General features: G+C 44.2%; 1 protein-coding gene across 8 annotated transcripts in view; it reads left to right on the top strand.

Moving 5' to 3' along the window:
* EXOC6B (exocyst complex component 6B) overlaps positions 1–19,798 on the top strand; it is a 329,120-nt gene that overhangs the window by 129,306 nt on the left and 180,016 nt on the right. For 3 of the 8 annotated variants that reach the window (XM_074904231.1, XM_074904230.1, XM_074904235.1), the window contains exon 7: positions 1,966–2,037. The exons of the other annotated variants lie outside the window; for them this stretch is intronic. In XM_074904231.1, coding sequence (XP_074760332.1) covers positions 1,966–2,037 — 72 coding nt within the window. The remainder of the gene's footprint in view (positions 1–1,965; positions 2,038–19,798) is intronic. 8 annotated transcript variants of the gene reach the window in all.

The following is a 19,798-nucleotide window of genomic DNA, read 5'->3' as shown; positions in this document are numbered from 1 at the left end:
ATAAGCAGCCAAAGGTTTGATAAGATGCGATGGTGAAGGTCAGAGCTGGGTAAAGGCGAGGGAGTGGAGGTAATGAGCTGCTGGAACAGTCCATCAAGATTTGTGGTGGACATTGCATCATCCCTGGAAAAACCTTTAAAATCAGAATGACTGTTTTTTTCTAAAAGCTTTATGTTCCAGTTCAACCACAACTACTGACCTTGAAGCAGGTATTAATTAGCAGATGACTCCTCGTATGCGTTGTTCAAGATGTCAGACTATCTGTCGACTGTGATCTCTTCAAACTTTATGCCTATAGGAATAATAGATCCGTACTTCATGTTTTTCTTCTTGTGGCAAAGACCAAATTAAAAAAAAAAAAAAAAAAAAAGAAGACTTGAAAGAAAAAATAAGTTGAGCACCGCTCCGGCAGCCAAGGATTTTGGTGTTCTGATTTTGACTCTGATAGTGCTCGTTGTGTGGCCTTGGGCAAGTTATTAATCCACATGTGCCTCAGTTTGCCAATTTGTCCAATCCGGATAATTTCACCCACCTAATAGGATGACGTGTTTTTAACATGCTGTTAATGTAAATGTGGAATAATTACGAGCTTTTTATGGCTATTTTGTTTATGACAAATGAGAATATTTGTATTTAGAGTAGATGCCCATTTTCCAGACCTAGTTCATTTAACTCCTGGGAGATGTTTTGACTCTTCAAAAGAGGATTTTTCTTGACTTGGGGCCACTGCTGTGGTACTCTATCCCGCCAAGTTCAATGTTCTTCTGGATAGAATAAAATGTGTTTATGGATTTTGATGAAACTTGAAAATTCTTGGATTGTTAAACTTGCTGTGTTACGGGAAAATGAATCAAGTTCTGACTCACAGAGGAGGACTGACCTTGAGGGGAGAGGGCAGCATTGTACACACAGTTTGGCTTACTAGGAAAGTATTTCTTTGGTTGTTTCTCATTTATATTTATTCTTGTTGAACTAGTACCATTGCCTGGTATCGGATGGTACCATTAAGGATGAGACAGGGTCTTGGTGCCTCTCTCTGAATTTCCACTCTTTGTTACGATATATATATGTACTTATTTTTCCCCTCAAACCAACCATTTTCAGGCTTAAGAGTTGTCTGAATGTTCTCAGTCCAGACCGAGGGGTTTGGGCAGCTTAAAGGACAGCAGTTTTTCTATAGGAAAAGTTCGTTTGAAGCGAGAGGATTGCCATTTACAATTAAACATTCCCAAAATCTGAAAGGCCAACGGACCAAACCCAGACAGCTCACAGTGGCTGTTGGTTGTCTCCAGATATATTTATTAAAGGTAGCAAAACAATTCAAGGTGCAACGCTGTTGATTTTCTCATCCCATAGGCTTTGAAAATCTGGCATTTCTGCAGTGCCAGTTGAACTTTTTGAAGTGTTACCTAACGCAGCTCTTAAGACAAATCCCTCCCTTCCTGCTCCTCCCTTTGGGTCCACGTGCCGTGTTGATCCACTGCGGTGGCCTGTGCTCTGGGTAACCTGTAGATCCGTGCTCATGGATCTCCGTGGTCCTTGTAGAGCTGGGAAACACATTTTGTTCCTTCCAGCCCTTCAGCCGTTGGAGCTCTGCACCAGCCGCTTTCCTGGACACTCAGGTTGTGCTCTGCTCTCCTCTCATGACTGGAGCTCCTCCAGCTTTCACCACTCTCTTGGGCCCCTTCCTGCCCCCTCCGAACCTTCCAGTCCTTTCTGTGCGTCCCCTGACCAGTCCTTCCAAGTATACCAGTTGTGTATTTAATTTCCCTTAAAATTCCTTCGAAGTTTGTTGTCTTCAGTTGTTCAAATACCTTAATTTAGTGTCATTGGCAGGTTTCTGTGCTGTTTACTTCCACTCTTCTTGAATTTTTCTTGCCTGTCTGCTCTCTGTCCTCTCTGCTTTGTTGTTGTTGTTTTCTCTTTTTTTTTTTTTTTAATGTTTGTTCCCTTCATTTCCTAAAGGATTGCAGATACAATCAGTGGAAAATAATTGCCAAGATATTCTTCAGTCTTCTGCTCTCTCCAAATATTAAGGTACTTTGCGCTTGGTGTGTCTATTCACTCGATCACTCTCGTTGATAATAACATGGACCTAATTTCTCGTCTACCTCTACCTTTGGCTTTCTTTGAAATTCTTGGATTGATTTTTGTGGCTCTAAACTGCAAACCCGAGTTCCCTGGCTGAGCACTTACAGTTCACTAACCTTCACTATGGTAGAAGGAATCAGTCAGGTTCTGCCTCCCAATGGAAAAACTCAAATTTTTCCAGTCTGGTCATCTGCTGGGGTAGGACATCAGAGCAGTTTTTCCCCAACGTTCTTGAATTTGGACACCAGAACCAAATCCAGTATATTGGGAGAAGTCATAGCAATATTTCCTTGCTTGTACATTTAAAATGTACTGTCTACTGAACTAAAAATGGCCCGTTATCATCCCGCCTGCCGTTTCACTGTGCACCGATGCAAGAGGGCGAGTGTTCTGCACGTCACTGACGTGATGACCTCCCTTAGCAATGCGGAATAAGATACTATTGAACAACTTTTTTTCCAGTTCTGCATTTCCCCAGGGGGGAACACCCGCCCCCAAGAAACCTCTTCCTTTTCCTAGAGGAACAATCCATTGGGCTGTTTTACCCATAACATGCTTTAAAAAGAAATAGCTGTTACTCTTAACTTGACCAGCCATTAATTTCTTCATGTGTCCTCTTGCTTCCCATATCAGCAATCTGTACAACCTAACACCAGATTTCTGTCAGCTTGAGCTTTTTTCTTTATTTTGTTTGTCATGTTCCCTCTTTCTTTTTTTTTTTTAAATTTTTTTTATAGCCTCCTTAACTTCCGTCTGAGCCAGGTTGCCTTTTAACTAGCATGGCTGCCTTTTTCAGTTGTGGGATTGTGGCTTTTGGAGCATCTAGTTAAAATGTTCTTAAACAATTTTCAATTAGTCTTCATATTTTTCTGATTATGTTCTTTTTCCCAACTGATTTGGCTCATAATTGTTTTCAGCTTGATGAAACCGGCCCTTTTTAAAAGTATGTCCGTATGTATATGTGTGTATGTATACATATGTGTATATGTGTACTATTGGTAGTGTTGTTTTATTCCTAATTTAAATGATTTTTGGGTGCATTTAAAAGTGTGACTTGCATTTTAGCCGTAAAAAAAGTGGGATAAAATATGGCTGCTGGTTAAAAACTCCTTCCAAATGGGCACTAGCACAGGGGATGCAGATTTGGGGATTTATTGGCATTTAGCAGATGGTGCTTCTGCAGAGAAGGGGCATCATCTCCAGCCCTTTGGTGTCTGAATAGCCTCAGCTCCTGCTGTATTTACCATGTGGTGGGTTATATTCCAGAGGTTAGTACCATGTTAGCTTGGAAGTGATTTAAAAAGATAAATTCTGTCTTCACACCGGCTTCCGAGGTGCTGCTGTTCACATCAGAGCAACGTGGAGGAGCTTCCAGGTGAGACGGGAGAAAACAGTGTTGCATCGTGTGTGCTCTGCAAAGCCTGTGGAAGAGGCACTGCCTGTAGAGGGGAGGTGGAAATTCTGTGTGAATAAACTGGAAGAGCAGAGGAATGCCCAAATTATTGTGGAAGATCAAGGCAACTTAAGTGCAGGCTGGTCCAAGTCCAGTTAGGGTCACTTGGAGATCTTCACAGCAACACAAAACCAAAGGGGCTGGGAGAACATTTGTGGTGCAGTGAGCAGGAGAGGGCTGGCATGGCAGAGGTGGGGCAGGGAGACCCTCCAGAATCCTGGAATCATCCCGGTTGGAAAAGCCCTTGCAGCTCCTCCAGCCCAAGCATGACCCTCCCCCTGACCGTTCCCAACTCCCCCAGATCCCTCAGCGCTGGCTCAGCCCGACTCTTCAACCCCTCCAGGGATCCCGGGGACTCCCCCCTGCCCTGGGCAGCCCATTCCAACGCCCAACAGCCCCTTCTGCACAGAAATCCTTCCTCAGAGCCAGCCTGACCCTGCCCTGGGCAGCTTGAGGCCATTCCCTCGGGGCCTGGCGCTGGGGCCTTGGCTCCAGAGACTCATCCCCCCTCTCTGCCCCCTCCTGGCAGGGAGTTGCAGAGGGCCAGGAGGTCTCCCCTCAGCCTCCTCTGCTCCAGACTGAACCCCCCCAGTTCCCCCAGCCGCTCCCCAGCAGACCTGTGCTCCAGACCCTGCCCCAGCTCCGTTGCCCTTCTAGGTTCTGCCTACAGGAGAGCCAACAGGCAACACCCACCCATGGGAGAAAGACCTGAACCCCCCTCCCACCAGCACAGCCCCGCTGGGACCTCCTTGCACCGGGAGCTGGTGAGATGTCCGGCACCGAGCCAGCATCTCTCCAGAGCTGGTAATTCTGATAAGACAGAGATAACTCTGGCTGGATCAAGCCTGCCTGATGCAGTTTTGGAGGCTCTTCTGGGAGGGACCAGCCCCGATTACCCCCCAGCTGACCTCTTCCCTGAGCTGGCTGGAAATGATCAGCGCCGTGAATGTAAATGATCAGCAGTTGGGCTCCATCTGCAGCTGGTTAATTACCCGTTCACACAATATGTTGTTAGGGGTCATCTGGTTCCAGTTTCACCATAAACAGAAGTAAATGTTGAGAACATACTTTTCTACATCCAGTTTCACTTGTTGTGGATACTTGAAATAGTTTGCAACCCACATCTTTTGGTTTTCAAGGAGGGCTTTTGGCCAGAGAGCCCTGTGACCATTTGAGATTTTTTTTTTTTCTTTAAAAAGTGCCCTGGAGGTTGCATTGTAGGGACTTTCCTTATGCAAAACATAAAAGTGCTGTTTTTTAAAATTATAACCATATTTTTCATTAAAATCAGTTGGAGTCCCAATAAACAATCGACTCCGAAAATTTTCCAAATGTTTGCTGAAGTGCTGTTTCTATTTTTAATTATTTTTTTAAAAAGTGTTTTTCTTAAAAACACAGCTTGGCTTATAATTTAAAGAAGTGATCTAGTAAATCAGAAAAAATGCCCATGTATGTAGCACTTTATTGCAATGTAATTAAAACCTACTGCATGTTTCAATGTACGAATCCTTCTGTAGCAGTGTCCGATGATTTCTGCCATTTGGTGTATTGCGGGAACTTCTTTTTTTTGGTTACCAACTCTTCTCAAAAACTCTTCCAGCGTGTTTATACATTTGTTTTGAATAAATTGAGAACTGTGTGCATATAGACAGAGATGTTGAAAACCCTGCAGAGTAGCCGCGAGGCAGAGAAATGCCTGGTTTCTAGGCGCTAAGGCACGGTTTCCACCCTGGATCGCTCTTCGGTATTGTCATTTTTAGACCTTATTCAGAGTTTAGTTGTTTCCTTCTTACCTGGTACAAGATTTATTTGCTGTCATAAAGAAACAAACCACCACAACTAAAGACCAACAAACCCAAATTTTGCATCAAAAGTTGTATCTGCTTTATACAAAACAAGTAAAGATGTCTTTGTAAAATATTTAGGGTTAAAATTTTTTATTGCAGGTTGGATTTTGAAGAGTATTATAAGATATTTTGGCACTGCTTCTGTAAAATGCCAAGTGTCTGATGAAAATACTCCTGTCTAGAAAGAACCAGGCATTGGGAGAAAGCTGTGGTGATGGGGAACCTCTCCCTCCTGCGCAGAAAAATAGGGTGAGAGGAGGAAATTTGGAGTTTACCCATCTTTGTTCTCCTTTAACCTTCTCCAGTGGTCAGTGCTGACTCTGCTCAGCTCAGGGTCTGAGCCAGGATCCCTGATGGAACCACCGGGGCAGGTTGGCTGGACTTTAAATGCCCAGGTTTTGCTAGATGCATGAGATGTAGAGGTTGAGTAGGAGGACTTGCTTGATGGGGGTGTGTCAGAGATCGCAGCTGAGCTTGTGGGTTTGTTAATTATTCTTATCTATGAACACCAAAAACCTTTGCAGAGCTGCTGGCTTATAGCGGTTGTGCTTCTGGTTGCAAAGCTGCCGTCACATGAGTGTTTCACATGGTTCAAATCATCCTGGGCAAGCAAACAAACAGTTGCTGTGCTGCTGGGTTTTGGCTCAGCAAAGTGGAGTGTGCCCAAGCCCAGGGAATTCGTGGAGCCGGTGCCCAGTGTTGGAATTTCACCGACATCTTCAGCATAAAAAATTGCTCTCTTGCTTCTTGCATCCAAAAGGAAGGAAAGAGGAGGAAGTGAATTTACTGCAACAGTTTTTGTGTTGCTCGAAGCCTGTTATGCTTCTAGTGAACGATCCAGACCATGAGTGCTGATGGGATAAATCCACGTAATGATTTTGCTTTTCATCTGTTCCAGGGTCATTTCTGTTGCGGGACTCGTTTGAAAGCGATGTAAAATGCCTGTTTTTCATGGGCCTCTTGGTCATTCAGATGTACTGCACAGCAGATGCAATACTTGCAGATAAGGATGTGAAATTTCTCCTTGATGTTAACATGTTTTCATGTTTCTTGAGGGCCGTGAATGGCGAACTGGGATTCGTGGTCTGAGTCCTCAGCTGGATACAGCGTATTTCAGTTTGTGTTTAGGTCTCCTTGCTTAAGAGTGATGGTTTTAATCTAGGAAGTGTCTGTAATTATCAGCAAATACTTATTACCCTGTGAATGAGCGAGGGTCCAGCGTAATCAGTTTTGGTTTTCTGCCGAGGACCAAACACCCTTTACGATAGGAAATTCCTTGAGTTGGTTCAGATACCCGATGCCTGACTTCCCGTACCTCTTAACACCCCGCCTTGCTGGTGGCCAGTAGGTCTGTGGGAATTTCTGTGCCCTTCCTGGAGCCTTCCTCCCTCCCAAGGTAGGTAGAGGATCTTCAGTATTGAAGTGCCACCTGTACCCATTGTGTTAGCCAGGCTAAGCTGCCTCTGGCTATAAATACGTGGAAGGAATTTTGCCCTCTGTTAAAACAGCAATTGCTTTTCTTGGGTGATCCTGCTAAGCAGTGTTATCTTCCTCCCCGCTGTGTAAGTCCTAGGCACTGAGAATTTTCACTAGACCTCCCACAAGGATGGCTGTTCTGTCAGAGCCACTGAAATGCCGTTCTTGGTGGGTTCATTTGGAAGATGAATGGTTTTCTGAAGTCTGCGTGACCAATAGTTCAGTGACTGTTTAGACTCTGAAGTGCCTTAACTTCTTTCCCTTTGCTTTTATTGTTTTTCCTCTAAAGTCTTTACAGTGAGCAATCTTGACAAAACTAGGAATGAAATCTCTGCCGAAAGCCCTACAGAAGAGCAGAGATCCACTTTGCTGAAAGGGCTTGGGAGGAACCTGAGCTGGCTTTTATGTTGAGATTGGTATCTCTTTTAACTCATCTTTATTACTTATTGCTGAGTCCTTCATCTTGTTTTGCTAAGGAAACCAAACAATTTTATAAGAACATCGTGATGCTCAGTATTCATTTCGTTTTTGCTGTTGTCTTCTGTAGAGGATAAGCATCCATCAAGAGAACTAGAATTTGTCATTGTTTCATGAAAAAGGGCAGTAGCATTGTTAAAGCCCAATGGGAACCCTTTGGTACTAAGAGCCTCCAGGGATAAATGCAAATTTTATTGGCTTTTAAGACAAGACATAACCCAGAAGTCCCTTTTAAATCAGAAACTCGAAAGATTGTTTTATCTTTGGTAACTCTTTCCAGAAGACCTACAAAGCTAATACATGAGCCACAGCGTGTCTGGAGCTGGCGTTAGCATCTATAGTCACTTGTTCTCTGCAGCTCTGTGGGGGAGCTGGAGAGTTGGTTGTAGGACTTGTGTCCTTGGATCCTTCAGTTGGTAGAACTGGCCATTTTGAATGGCAGTTGCTACCTTGAGGGACAGAAGAAGGGATGAAAAGAGTTTTCTGTTGCTATTGAGAAAGCATATTGGTCCCAGCTATGGTGGCTTTAGGATTGTGGGAAAACAGGCTTTCTTTATGGCAGAGGCAAATTGTAGGGGATTGCTTCATCGGTCATCCCATGAAGGGTTGGCTTGGGGCATGGGAATGGTTTTAGTCATGGACCAGATATAGTGGCCCCCCTGCCTTCATCTTCCTGCTTCAAGATCTGTTCTTAATCCAGACCCACAGAACTTGTTTACCAAAGTCCATCATGGCTTGTGTTCAACAGAGGATGCTGCTCTTTAGAGTCCTAATGTCCCATTGAACTTGTATCCCCATTTGCCCACAGTTAAGCAAATACCAGTATTGAAATTTTCCCACGTTGACCATTACATCGTCGTAAATAAGTACTTTTCCCAAATATTCACAAAGCCGTCTTCTCCAGGACATGATATTCCAGTATTGGATATTAAGTCGACCATCTTTGTGTTGGGATTTCTGAAGTCCTGAGGTAAATGGATGGTGCTCAGCTCTTCATCCTGAAGGAGCCTGTTGTTGCGTAGGGGGTGTGGATGAGTTCCCATTGCTTGCTTTCTTCTGGCATTCACCTACCTGTTGAGCAGCCGCTTTACTCAGCGTTGCTTAGGTCTTTCCCAATTTTTTGTCAGCTTTCGGTACAAAATTCCCCTGTTGGGTTCTCAGCACTTGCATCTTAGACCTCAGCTCAGCTTGTCCATCCCTCCTGATGAAGACCCTTGTCTTTTCTGTCCCGGGTGCTTATGGTGGTGGTCTGTTTGTCTTTCTGAACAACAGCTACCATTCCTGCCTTTCTCTGCAATCTTCTAGACCCAGCTTGTTGATGTGTGATGTGTGGGTTCACTTAGCACCACTTAAAATTTCCATTTATTTGCAGCATCTCTCTCTCGAAGTAGCACCATTCTCAGTCCTAAACCAGGTAGTCGCCCTGGTCAGCAAAATGTGATTTAAATTGGGCTGTTGCCGTTACCATCGAGGAGAGTTTATTGATAACTTCCCACAGTAGCACCTCATAAGCATGAGGGCTCTCGTTTTTCCTTCTGTTTCATATTTAACACGCTGGAATAGAAATTTCCTCCCGCAATTAGGAGAGCAGCCAACTTCCTTCTCGCACGTTGCGTTGCAGCATCTCTCAAGGTTATTTTTAAAACCTTGTTTTACTTCGGCTTTTGGCTGGTGGGAGGTGATTGCTAATTCCAGGCCGAATGATATGGGAGCTGTGACCGAGGGGCAGAAATCCTGCCTGGGGTCTGGCAAGTCCCGGTGGCTGCTTGGAAGAAGGTTTAGCGTCAGCTTTCAATGTCTCTTGGGACCAGGGTGTCCATCCACAGTCCCTTTTATCTGTCCTGTTCATTGCAGAACGTTGTATTTGATGGTGGTTTTTACCCTCCCTGAGTACCAGGAGCAGCATTTCTGCAAAACAGATCATTGCACAGGTAAGACTGGCACTGCTAAATGGCTGAAGGACGTGAAGAAGTTGGGGCTGAGTTTCAGCTCAGTTGTGGTTTTGGTCCTCTAACAGCATAGGGCAGGGGTGTGCAGCAGCGTAGGTGAGCGGTTGGGTCATCTCCTAGGTGGGCTGGTGCTGTGTCACGTGGTTTGGGTGCTGGGTTACCTTCATTGATCTTATTTAAGCATTAGTGTTTAAACTTGTGTGTGCAAAATGCAGAAATTGCACTAGAGTTTTAAAAACTTTATCTGTTCCAATCAAAACTTTGAGTTTCTTCTCTGGAATCTTCTTCTCTGGAATCTTCTTTCTAATTGTTTGACTTTTTCAGTTGCAAATTAATTGGCCTGTATTATTTTTCAGGTCAGGGAGCTGCAGAAACTTCTTAGTGGTGTCTGTATGTAGGATTTCGGCTTGTCATCCTACCTACAGGGTGTTTATTCTCTTGGAAGACTGAAACAGGGCATGGCCCAGCCAGGAGGATCCTCCTGCAGCAAGGATGAGCTGCAAACTCTCCTTAGAAAGCTTAATTCTCCATGAAATCTACTGTGTGAAATCCTTTTCCAAAGGAATTTTGGGTGACTGTCTTAAACACTTAAAATAACCAGTGGGGAGAAGAAGTTTTTTTTGAGATGTTTTAGGTAAAGGTTGCTTGGTTAAAGTGTTGAGAAAGCTTTTCTTCTTCTGACGTGAATCTGTCTCTAGGGAATAGACATGTGAGTTCCTGCAGCCAAGCAATGTGTTCTTCAAAATGGTAAAAATGGAACCGTTAGAGGGTTTTATTCTCTCATGCCTAAAGAAAATATCACGGAGCGAGGGAAAATCCTGTGCTGCTGAGTACTAGCTAGCACATTTTTAGCCATAGCAAAAATGTATCATCCAGTTAGAGGAGCAGGCAGGCTTGTTTCTTCTCTTCCCCCTGTCTCGTCCCCACCAGCTGAAGAAATATTCATGATTTACATTCTTCTCTAGGTGGGTAATGGCCTAGAAAAATCCAGACTTCATAGAAGTCAAGGCTGATGTTGGATTTTTTAACTTTTTCCTTATTTCATGATAAAGTTTCATCGTGAATTGTGAAAGACTAAGACTTCCTTATCTGCGGGTTCAGAAGCTTTTTACAGAATCCCAGAATCCTCTCGGTTGGAAAAGTCCTCCAGCCCAAGCATGACCCTCCCCCTGACCGTTCCCAACTGCCCCAGATCCCTCAGCGCTGGCTCAGCCCGACTCTTCAATCCCTCCAGGGATCCCGGGGACTCCCCCCTGCCCTGGGCAGCCCATTCCAACGCCCAACAGCCCCTTCTGCACAGAAATCCTTCCTCAGAGCCAGCCTGACCCTGCCCTGGGCAGCTTGAGGCCATTCCCTCGGGGCCTGGCGCTGGGGCCTTGGCTCCAGAGACTCATCCCCCCTCTCTGCCCCCTCCTGGCAGGGAGTTGCAGAGGGCCAGGAGGTCTCCCCTCAGCCTCCTCTGCTCCAGACTGAACCCCCCCAGTTCCCCCAGCCGCTCCCCAGCAGACCTGTGCTCCAGACCCTGCCCCAGCTCCGTTGCCCTTCTCTGGCCACGCTCGAGTCATTCAATGGCCTTTTTGGGGTGAGGGGCCCAACACTGAACCCACCCACCGAGGGGCGGCCTCCCCAGTGCCGAGCCCAGGGCTCAGATCCCTTCCCTGTCCCTGCTGGCCACGCCAGTGCTGACACAAGCCAGGATATCTGTAATAAAAAAATGCTGATCTATCTGTCCTTCATCTCTCCAGGAGACAAGTCTGTCTCTCTGTCTCTCTGTGGGAGATAATGATTTACTGCTTTGCATTAGTCCTTTGCCCTGATGGGAAAGTAAATCCCCGCTTCCCTTTCCGTTGCTGGAGTGAACACTCGCTATAATACATTCACAGTCACCTCCTGTCCCACAAACTCTTTTTTTCTATAATGCAACACTGTACTTTTATTTTAGTAGTGGAGTCTCGCGGTTCAGTAAATCATCAAGCCGATGTCAAGAAAAAAGTCTGAAAGTAATTCAGGGCTCTCAGTAGCGTCACTCAGGTCGTTAATTTGAGGAACTTTCCGTTCCGTTGGAAGCATTTTAGGATTGAGGTCGCTGCCGTGCAGGTACGCGGTGGGGATTTGAGCTGGGATGACGTGTCTCTCCAGGGATGTGAAGCCTTTTGGCAGGTACAGTCGGTCACAGTCCCCCAGCACCCACAGGAGCGTGTTTTGCTCCCTGTGCCAGGAGGTGGCACAGAATATGAGAAAGGAGGGTCCAGAAGTCACCTCTTGGAGCCCCAGGGACGTTACAGGGTAAGAATTGGTCTCTGAACTCTGGTAGATGTAACCTGCTCATTTCTGGTGTGGATCCTATGAATAAGACACTTTTTTGAGCCCCGAAACATCATGAAGTGCTTGAAGTCTTCTACAGAATTACATGAGTTACTCTTTCCTTCATCTTCCTCCACTCTCCTAACGTTTAAATAGACCATCTCTTTGCCAGTCCTCGTCTTTCTTTCCCGGAGGTAAAACGAGAACCCGAGCCTGGTTTCCAAGGTGAACTTGGAAAGTTCATATTTCATATATAACACACGTTCTTCTGAAATAAGCGTATGCAAAAGGCTACCCAAGGTGTATGTTTCAACTTAAGGAGAAACAAATCGGCAGAGAAATCACCCCAGTCTTTCTGGGCATGTTTCTGTAGCATGATGCTAACTTTTATAATGTGTTCTTTACAACATTGCTGGAAAAAGGAAAAGAATCAGACGTTTTACTAGCTGCACGCTAAGTTAACTTTGGGTTGAGCAGTACTTCAATTAGCGGGGCAGTAACTGAAGTCAGTGTCTGTATCCTCTGTGACTTGGACGGAGTCGGAGTCTTTCACTTAATCATTTATAACTAATTGCAGTAGCTCTACAAAGTCAACACAAATCTTTGGAGTGTGCTTATACTAAGCAAGAAATTAATAGCATATTTTTGCTGTTTTTCAGTGTCTCGCATTGCAACTGTGCTCAGACACACTTTTTTTCATTAGTGTCAGACTTGTAAGCCTACTTTGGGAGCTGAAAATCAAGCTGTGGTAGTTCTTAAGCTTGGTGGTTGGTAGTGATGCATCATAGAAGGATGGCCAGATTTACTTTATGTTCTTCTGTGACTGCAGAGAATCTGTGATTTAGCTCACAAAGTAGTTTAAATATGTAGGGAGGAGGTATGTATAAACTCTGTAGTTCAAGACTGACAAAGCTGATGAGGTTTCCAGCATATTTCTGAGGCACCCACATGCCCATCACCTTAAATGAGAAGTTACTTGTCAAAGAGAGAATGAGACTTGAATGCAGTCGTGGATGTGGCCCTTAAACAACCTGCAAGGCTTTAGGATGAAATTCTATTTAGTATTTCTTCAGTGATTTCTACTGAAGTATCTCCAAAAAGTTTTAAGAACAACACTGTTAAGAGTTTGGGAGATGGGAGGATCTCCCCTTTCCACTTTACTTGGAAAAGGGGAAAAAAAGGCAGATTGGAATTTATTTGGAGGATGAAGAGTTTCCAGGTCCTTGAAGGTTATCTGGTTATTTCCATCAGCAGATCTTTGGGGCTGTTCTGACGTGGGTTCTACCAGTCTCTAAGGGTGTGCTAAGGGAAAAATAAAAGTGTTTTTAGGTGTGAGTCTTGCATCTGCCCTGGGAGCTCTGAGCAACATGCTCGTGTCCAACACTGCCGCACATGGGTGAGGACCAAGGCAGAAAGGCTTCTTTCTGTTGGTTTTTTTTTTTTTTTTTGTTTGTTTGTTTGTTTTTTTGGGAGGGGGGCAGTTGCCTGCAGTTCTGTCTTCTGTCGTTTTTCTTGCTCAATTGTCCCCTGATTGCCTAAAAAATTCCAGTTTTGTGGTTCCGAGATGAACATGACAGGCTGCCTTCTTTCAAGGGAACAAATATCTCTGTAACATTACCCAGAAGCTAAGCAAAGCTTTCTCCTCTTTTCTTCCAATAAGAAATGAAATTGAGAAGACTAAACATGACTTAGAAATTGAGTCGAGCTCAGGTTCTTCGCTTCCTTTTGTGCAAGGCTCTGAGCAGTGGCTGAGTGGTTGGTTACTGCCTTTGGCAGATGTGGCCATCGCTCAGATATTAGCACATGAACACGCAGGCCTATCCCGCCTTGTCAAAATACATGTAAATCCTGGATCAGGAAAGAAAAAGTTGCAAGAAAAGGCAAATCTGGTGAGCTGGAAATCAGTTGTAGGCTTAGACATTACTTAGAGCTACACTGGAAACTCATGGTCCAGGGAGCATTTTGAAAGAGAAACATGTGCTGGCAATGCTATTGTTTTTCTTTTTTCTTTCTTTTTTTCCCATTTGGTCCATGCTGGAATTGATGACACACTTCTGCCCCATGCAAACTGTTGTTGAAGGTGTTCTGTAAATATCCCATGGCCGCGTTGTCATCCTCTCCCACCCTGACCAGGCCCGTGGAGTTACTCACTCCCATGTGCCGACCAGAGGGGTCCTGTGGTGAGGAAGACTTCCCAGGCCAAGGCGGGGGAGTCCCTGGAGGAGAGCGTTGGCCAAGTTGCCCATGAGCTGAAACACAACTGAACCTACTTCACCGGCTGCTCCCCCACGTGTTGTCCGGACACATCCCTGTTGTAGCTGCTGGTCACCGAACTCAGTTGGGTTTTCACCGGCATAAAATTTCACTGATGTTGGAGGAAAACAATATCAGTTGGTTGTGTTGACTTCTAATGATTTTTTTCTTGATCTAATGCGTTCCTCGTGATACAAAGTGATGCTTCGTTTCCGAACCTTATCCCTCATGGAGATGTCTCCCTGCTGCTGGTTGGTTGGAGGCAGTGCCAGTGCCTCCCTTGAGCACTTTTGGGGGGTCACGTTCACACCTTGTGAAAAGCAGGTGCAACCTCATTAACTCCAGATGGAGGCGTAACACTTGAAACCCTCTTGAATTCTGTCCTTCAGCTTCCCTTACCAACTTCTTGTTGGGGTTAGATGAAAATATACTTGGAAAAAAAACATTTTTTTTTTCCTATTTATCAGTAGCAGGTGGAGTTAGTTACCTGAAAAGAGGGATGGGTCAATGAAACTTCTTATTGCTGAGGTATGAACAATGATGCCACACATGTGCCAGTTACTAGGGACTAAGGGAAGACCTCCCAGCTCAACTGAGAGGCACTTTTTTTCTTTTAAAAGGTATATAAATTAAAATTGGAAAGGGCTGGAGGGAAGGTGTGAGATTTTTCTTGTGGGTTTTTTTTTTTTTTTCAGAGTTATGTTTTTTATCCTTAATAGATTTATAATATGCAGGTCCCTTTATTTGTTTCTATAAAATTAACTAGTAAATTTAAAATGGAAAAAAGCTAGTAATAGGAACCAGGCCATCTTTGCCAACGCTGAAATGTTGCTATATTTATGAAAGGTAGACAAGGGCATTTTTCCTTCTGCCAGGTTTTATGCTGGAGTGCCACATGTTGGAGGGTTATAAAACTTTTACTAACGAGAAGTTGGAGGAATGGTAACTTTCTAATTGCCCTTTTTTTGGTACAAGCTGCTGTTTATTTTGGTCTGTTAAAAATGTGATTGTAATTTTGAAGTCTGCGAGTTTTAAATGTAGGCAAGCAGGGCCTGGCAGTGTGGGAAGGCTGGTACCTGGTGGCCAGAACAAGGGCTGGTGAGCTGGGAGGTTGCAGTGCTGGCTCTTGCTCTGCTAATTCTCACACCCTGGAAAAACTCCTCCGCATTTCAGTCCTGCAAATCCCGTCCCTGTCAATGAGATCTTTGTGACTTCGTTGTTTTTTTTTTTTTCACATTTTTTTTGGAGCAAGGATTTCTTTATCATCCATAAAATAGTGACAGCGTGTTCCTGCTGGGGGACCCCTTGATGTCTTTGGATGAAACCTTTACCTAAATGTGTCGTTATTACCGGCAGCATGTGTTACATTAGATATCCTTTGCCTTAATTTTTTCTTGAAAACAGGTTGTCAGGGAAGCGTGATTAAATTAAATGGATTAATTCACTCTAATGGTCGAAGAGGGATTAAAGTGCAGAAAAGCTTATGCGAGTCGCTTGGTGTTTGAAGGATTAAAGCTTGTTTGTGCAGAGATGATAGTTTCCTATTCCAGATAATTTAAATTTGTGCTTCCCTCCCACTCTTCTTTTTTCTCATTGTCATTTTTTTGCTATTCCGTGGTGTGGCAATGGTGAAATGGTTTGAAATTTCAGTCTTTAGACCATCATAAAGTACTTTATGAGAATAAGAAATGACGCCCTGGAAACTGGGCGTTTTCTTTTTCTTCTTGAATATTCTTAAAAAAATGTATTTGAGGGGAGAGAAGCAGAATTAGAGCTTTGGGAAAAAAAAAAAAAAAAAATGCCTCCAGGTTGGGCTCCTCTCTTGTGTACCACATGTTGCTCTGAAGGAAGTTTGTCACCAAAGAGTGCCACTGATTTATAAACCCCAATGATGACTTCAGTGAATTCAGCTGAAATTCAGCAGAAAATCCTTTTCCAACGCTGTGTCTGCAGGCAAGATGGGCTAATGTCACGCGTCACATCTTTGGCAGGTACTTTGGCCAAAAATTTCAATCCGGAATAGTGGATTATTCTAATCCTTATTAAGGTACCCTAATGAAAACAACCTGTTTGGAAAGTGTGTAACACTTGGAAATGCTGTTAAGGTCAGTTTAGGGTATTAACACCCTGGCTCCCATTTAGGATTCTTGCTCAGGGAATTCAGAGGGAGGACTAAGCATGCAGCTTTGAAGATGTCTAGATCCAAACCCCCCCTCTTGGCCCTAGAAAAGCGATCTGGCTGTGTTATCGTGATTGCACCCAGGTGAGATTACAGATTTCCGAGCCAGCAATGTGTTTTCTTATGGCAAATTTCTGTATCGAGAATCAAGGGATCACTTCTGGGCAGCCACGGTCCTACCACGGCTCTTCTTTTGCTCCGTGTTGTGCTGGTGGTAATTGCAATGTGAAAAGCCCAGCGTGCAAGATTAAAACATTATTTTATGAAATATGCATTTAATTTGGTAAACGCTGTATGCGAGATCGTGCTTTCTGAATTTATAAGCAGAGTTTATGAAATGGGGACAAAAGATGCATATTCGGATCTGGTGAATGGCAGGGCTGAGCTTTCCCATCTTTTGCTCTTTAGTTGGGATGTCAGGGACGAGCACGTTTTGACTGAGAGGAACAGACTTCAAATAACCAAAAACCCGTTGTGCCACAAGGGATGTTACTGAGGCCTGTCAGTCGGGAAGAGCTGACGGCTCTGGGGACTGGAATGGCTGCGAATGTTGTCTCTTAGGAAACGAGGAGTAGAAAGCCAGCTGTAGCAGCCTCCCATCTTCCAGCTGTGGCTGACTTCTTGTTTAAGATGGAAACCTCGGCGGTGTTGAGGTCAAAGGCTTATTTGCAGGATTTTTTTGAATGGCTGGGCCAAACGTTACGTATATTGTTAGCAAACCTGTAGGGTTGTGCTGCAACATCAGCGCCATTATCCTGGCCAGCGACTTGCAAAATTATATCGAACTGTAAAATAGGTGGGATTCAGCCTGGTGCCTGATTAAATCGTATTTACGCCCGATACTTATCTCTCGGCACTAAAGAAAACACTGTAGGAATGAGATCCTGGCTCCCTCAGGGCAATGGTGGAGTTTTCTCTGAGTTTAATGAGTCCAGGATTGTTTGAGCTCAAGTTGGCGTTGGTCAAGTTGAGCCTGGGCTCCTCCTGAGAGATTGAACAGCAGGTAGTTGTGGGGAGAGCGCAGGGAGATAAAGAAAATGAGAGGATGCATAATGCTTTCAGGTCTTTATTTCTGGCTGAAAAGTTCTCTGCAGTTTCCCCATTAGCCTTTAGAGGGCAGATCATGTCCAGTAAATAGCAGATTTAGGGACTTGCCTGATTTTTCTGGTGGTGAGTTCTGAAAGTTTGGAGATTCTGAATATGAATATATTTTTTTAATACGTAATTTTAATTCTGCAATAACTTCTGGTGCTTTAAAGGAGGAATGTTGTGTCAATTTACAGAAGCAAGATGAGATCAAGTTTTGATTTATCTACATGTATTTACAGTCTTTCTAGTTTCAGTGCTAAAAATTGTGATGCAAGCAAAATACTACTTGTCGATGTGGGGAGAAAAATCATGGGAACATACTGTGGTAGGGAAGAATTATGTAATATGTTGACTAAATTCATTTTTATGTTAAAAAAGACCACAAAAAACGGCTCGAGTTTGGAGAGTGGGTTTTAGAGGGTAATACTGTGTGATGAATGTGTAATTTTATTCTTCTCTGCTGTAATCTCTTCTCTGAATCCCCAAGCCTCATGCCCAGCAGTCTTATCCTTGGTGAACGACTGCTTAGAAAAAGATTGTTTATCAACAGAATATTCCACAGTGTCAGAGGAATCTGTGTGAAACGAGGGAAGCCAAATGCAATTCAAGCTCTTCTGTAAAGTCCCTTTCAGTGAAACTTTTCATATGGGGATTAAACACCCCTTATAGTCAACGTGCTTGGAGAAGCAGTGGCTATTTAATTCTGATTAAAACCAGAAATAATGAAATAATGTTCTGCTTTCTTCTGCTGCTACCCTAAAGCTCATGGATCATGGAGAAGATGATTATTCTTGAAAAAGCCATTTAGTTCTTAACAAGAAAAGCTAGTCTTTGTGGCTCAGCCCTTTTGGTGTTTGCTTTGTGGGTTTCTCATCAAAAAAACCATAGGGGTTATTCCTAAACAGAATGAAATATTCTTTGTTCCAAGAAGGATTTCTCTCTATTTATTTATTTATTTATTTATTTTTCAAAATCTTCTGAAGGTGGAGGTATTGCTGCTGTCTGTGTTCCCCAAGGGATATAAACTAAATAGTAGGGGTTTCTTTAGATTTTTAGGACTCAGTCTTTAACTGCTGCCATCCTTGCCCTGCCTTGCTGCTTAACTAACTCTTGGCTAACTCTGAAGTTGTCCTCACGCCACCGCCTGCTCTGCAGCGGGCAGCAGTTTAGGTGAGCACCTTTAGCCCTACCACTGGAAAAAACATTTTTCTCTCACAGAAAACAGAATAATAAGGTTCTCAAGTCATCCTTTAGTCCAACAGGTTCTTGCCAGACACGCTCAATGTTGCGGAGCCTGTCCCTGGCACGCAGCCATCAGACGAGTTCTGAGGTGGCCAGTGATGGAGCGTGTCCCTGCGCCGTCCTTAACGCTCCCTGTTGAGCCCAGAGCTCAGCTTGGCGTGGTCCTGCATCACCAGGGCATGGAGTTCAGCACCCATAAGACTCTGTGAAAGTGCCTTTGGGTGTATCTCGGTGTATCTCGGAACAGATGAGTCACCACCGGTGCCGATGTGTTAGATGACATTACTTTGAGCCCTTGCCGAGAGCGTATTAGTACAGATTCTGTCTCATGGAAGAAGGTTGGAAAAGAAGATCCCTGCCCTTGCTTGAATTGGTGGAAGGCTGCCCACTGCTTTGAAGCAGCTGAGGACCAGCTGTGGAACCTGTTATCTCAGATTATTGTGAGTACGGTCGAGGATAGTTTCTGACTGCAGATCTGGACGGCGACTTAGATCCTAAGGGTATCTGCTGTGCAGATCTTCCCAGATTTCATTTAAAAGACTTACAGGCTGCCTTGTGGAAAAGCCAAAAAAAGTTTTGTCCAGGACTCACCACTCAGGGCTTTATCCTTGTATTTAGATGAGTCTCTGTGTGTTCCGGGATAATCAGGACCATCTAAGATAGGTGCTTTGAATGTTGCCAGTTTCTCAGAATCTTGAAAAAAAACCAAACCAGACCGATAAATGGAAACAAAAGCAGAATCTTGAAAGGAAACTTATCTCCAAAATGCTTGACAAGGCCCAGAGAGAGAGTGTGTGAAACAGCAGTTTGGGAACTCCCACAGAGAATGGAATATAAGGGTTTAGTCAGAGGCCAGGCTACGAAGGTTAACATTCTTTTCACTGTGTAACTTTTTGAGGGTCAGTGTGGTCAAGGTAAATCAGTCGGGAGCAGAGACCCACGTACCGATGAGCTGTAATCCTTGTTGGCTGAGGGAACTCTGCTGCAATTCTTGACGTGTCAAATGGGGATATTAGGCAGCGTGTTCCTTAGTATACCAGTAGCTTTAAATGGCCTGTACCCCCTAGACAGTGGGAATGAAAAATGAGAGTAAAACCATGGAGAAATGTGGGAAATGGCTTATGCAAACCTTTTCATTTGCCTTGCTGTGGTTTAGGAGAGGGCATGAGGGCCCTGTAGTGTGTCAGACCTCGGGCACTGGTATCTCCCAAGTTGAAGCAGCAGTTGTGAGCACGCTCTAATTGTTTTTCCAGAATTACCCGTGGATCAAACCCTGAAAAGCTTCACTGTCCAACACACCTTCAACCTTTTGTGAGACCTAATCCACGACTGCTTTTTACCCTAAATTGCCATAGGTGTGATAGTTGCAACTTCCTTGGGCAAGGTCAGAGGTGTAGGACAACGGGAGAGTTGCCCAAGTCGGTTTAAAGAGAGATGA

This window comes from Athene noctua, chromosome 4 (assembly GCF_965140245.1).
Source record: "Athene noctua chromosome 4, bAthNoc1.hap1.1, whole genome shotgun sequence".
In the NCBI taxonomy this organism is placed as follows: domain Eukaryota; kingdom Metazoa; phylum Chordata; class Aves; order Strigiformes; family Strigidae; genus Athene; species Athene noctua.
This window is presented reverse-complemented; position numbering and strand designations above follow the sequence as displayed.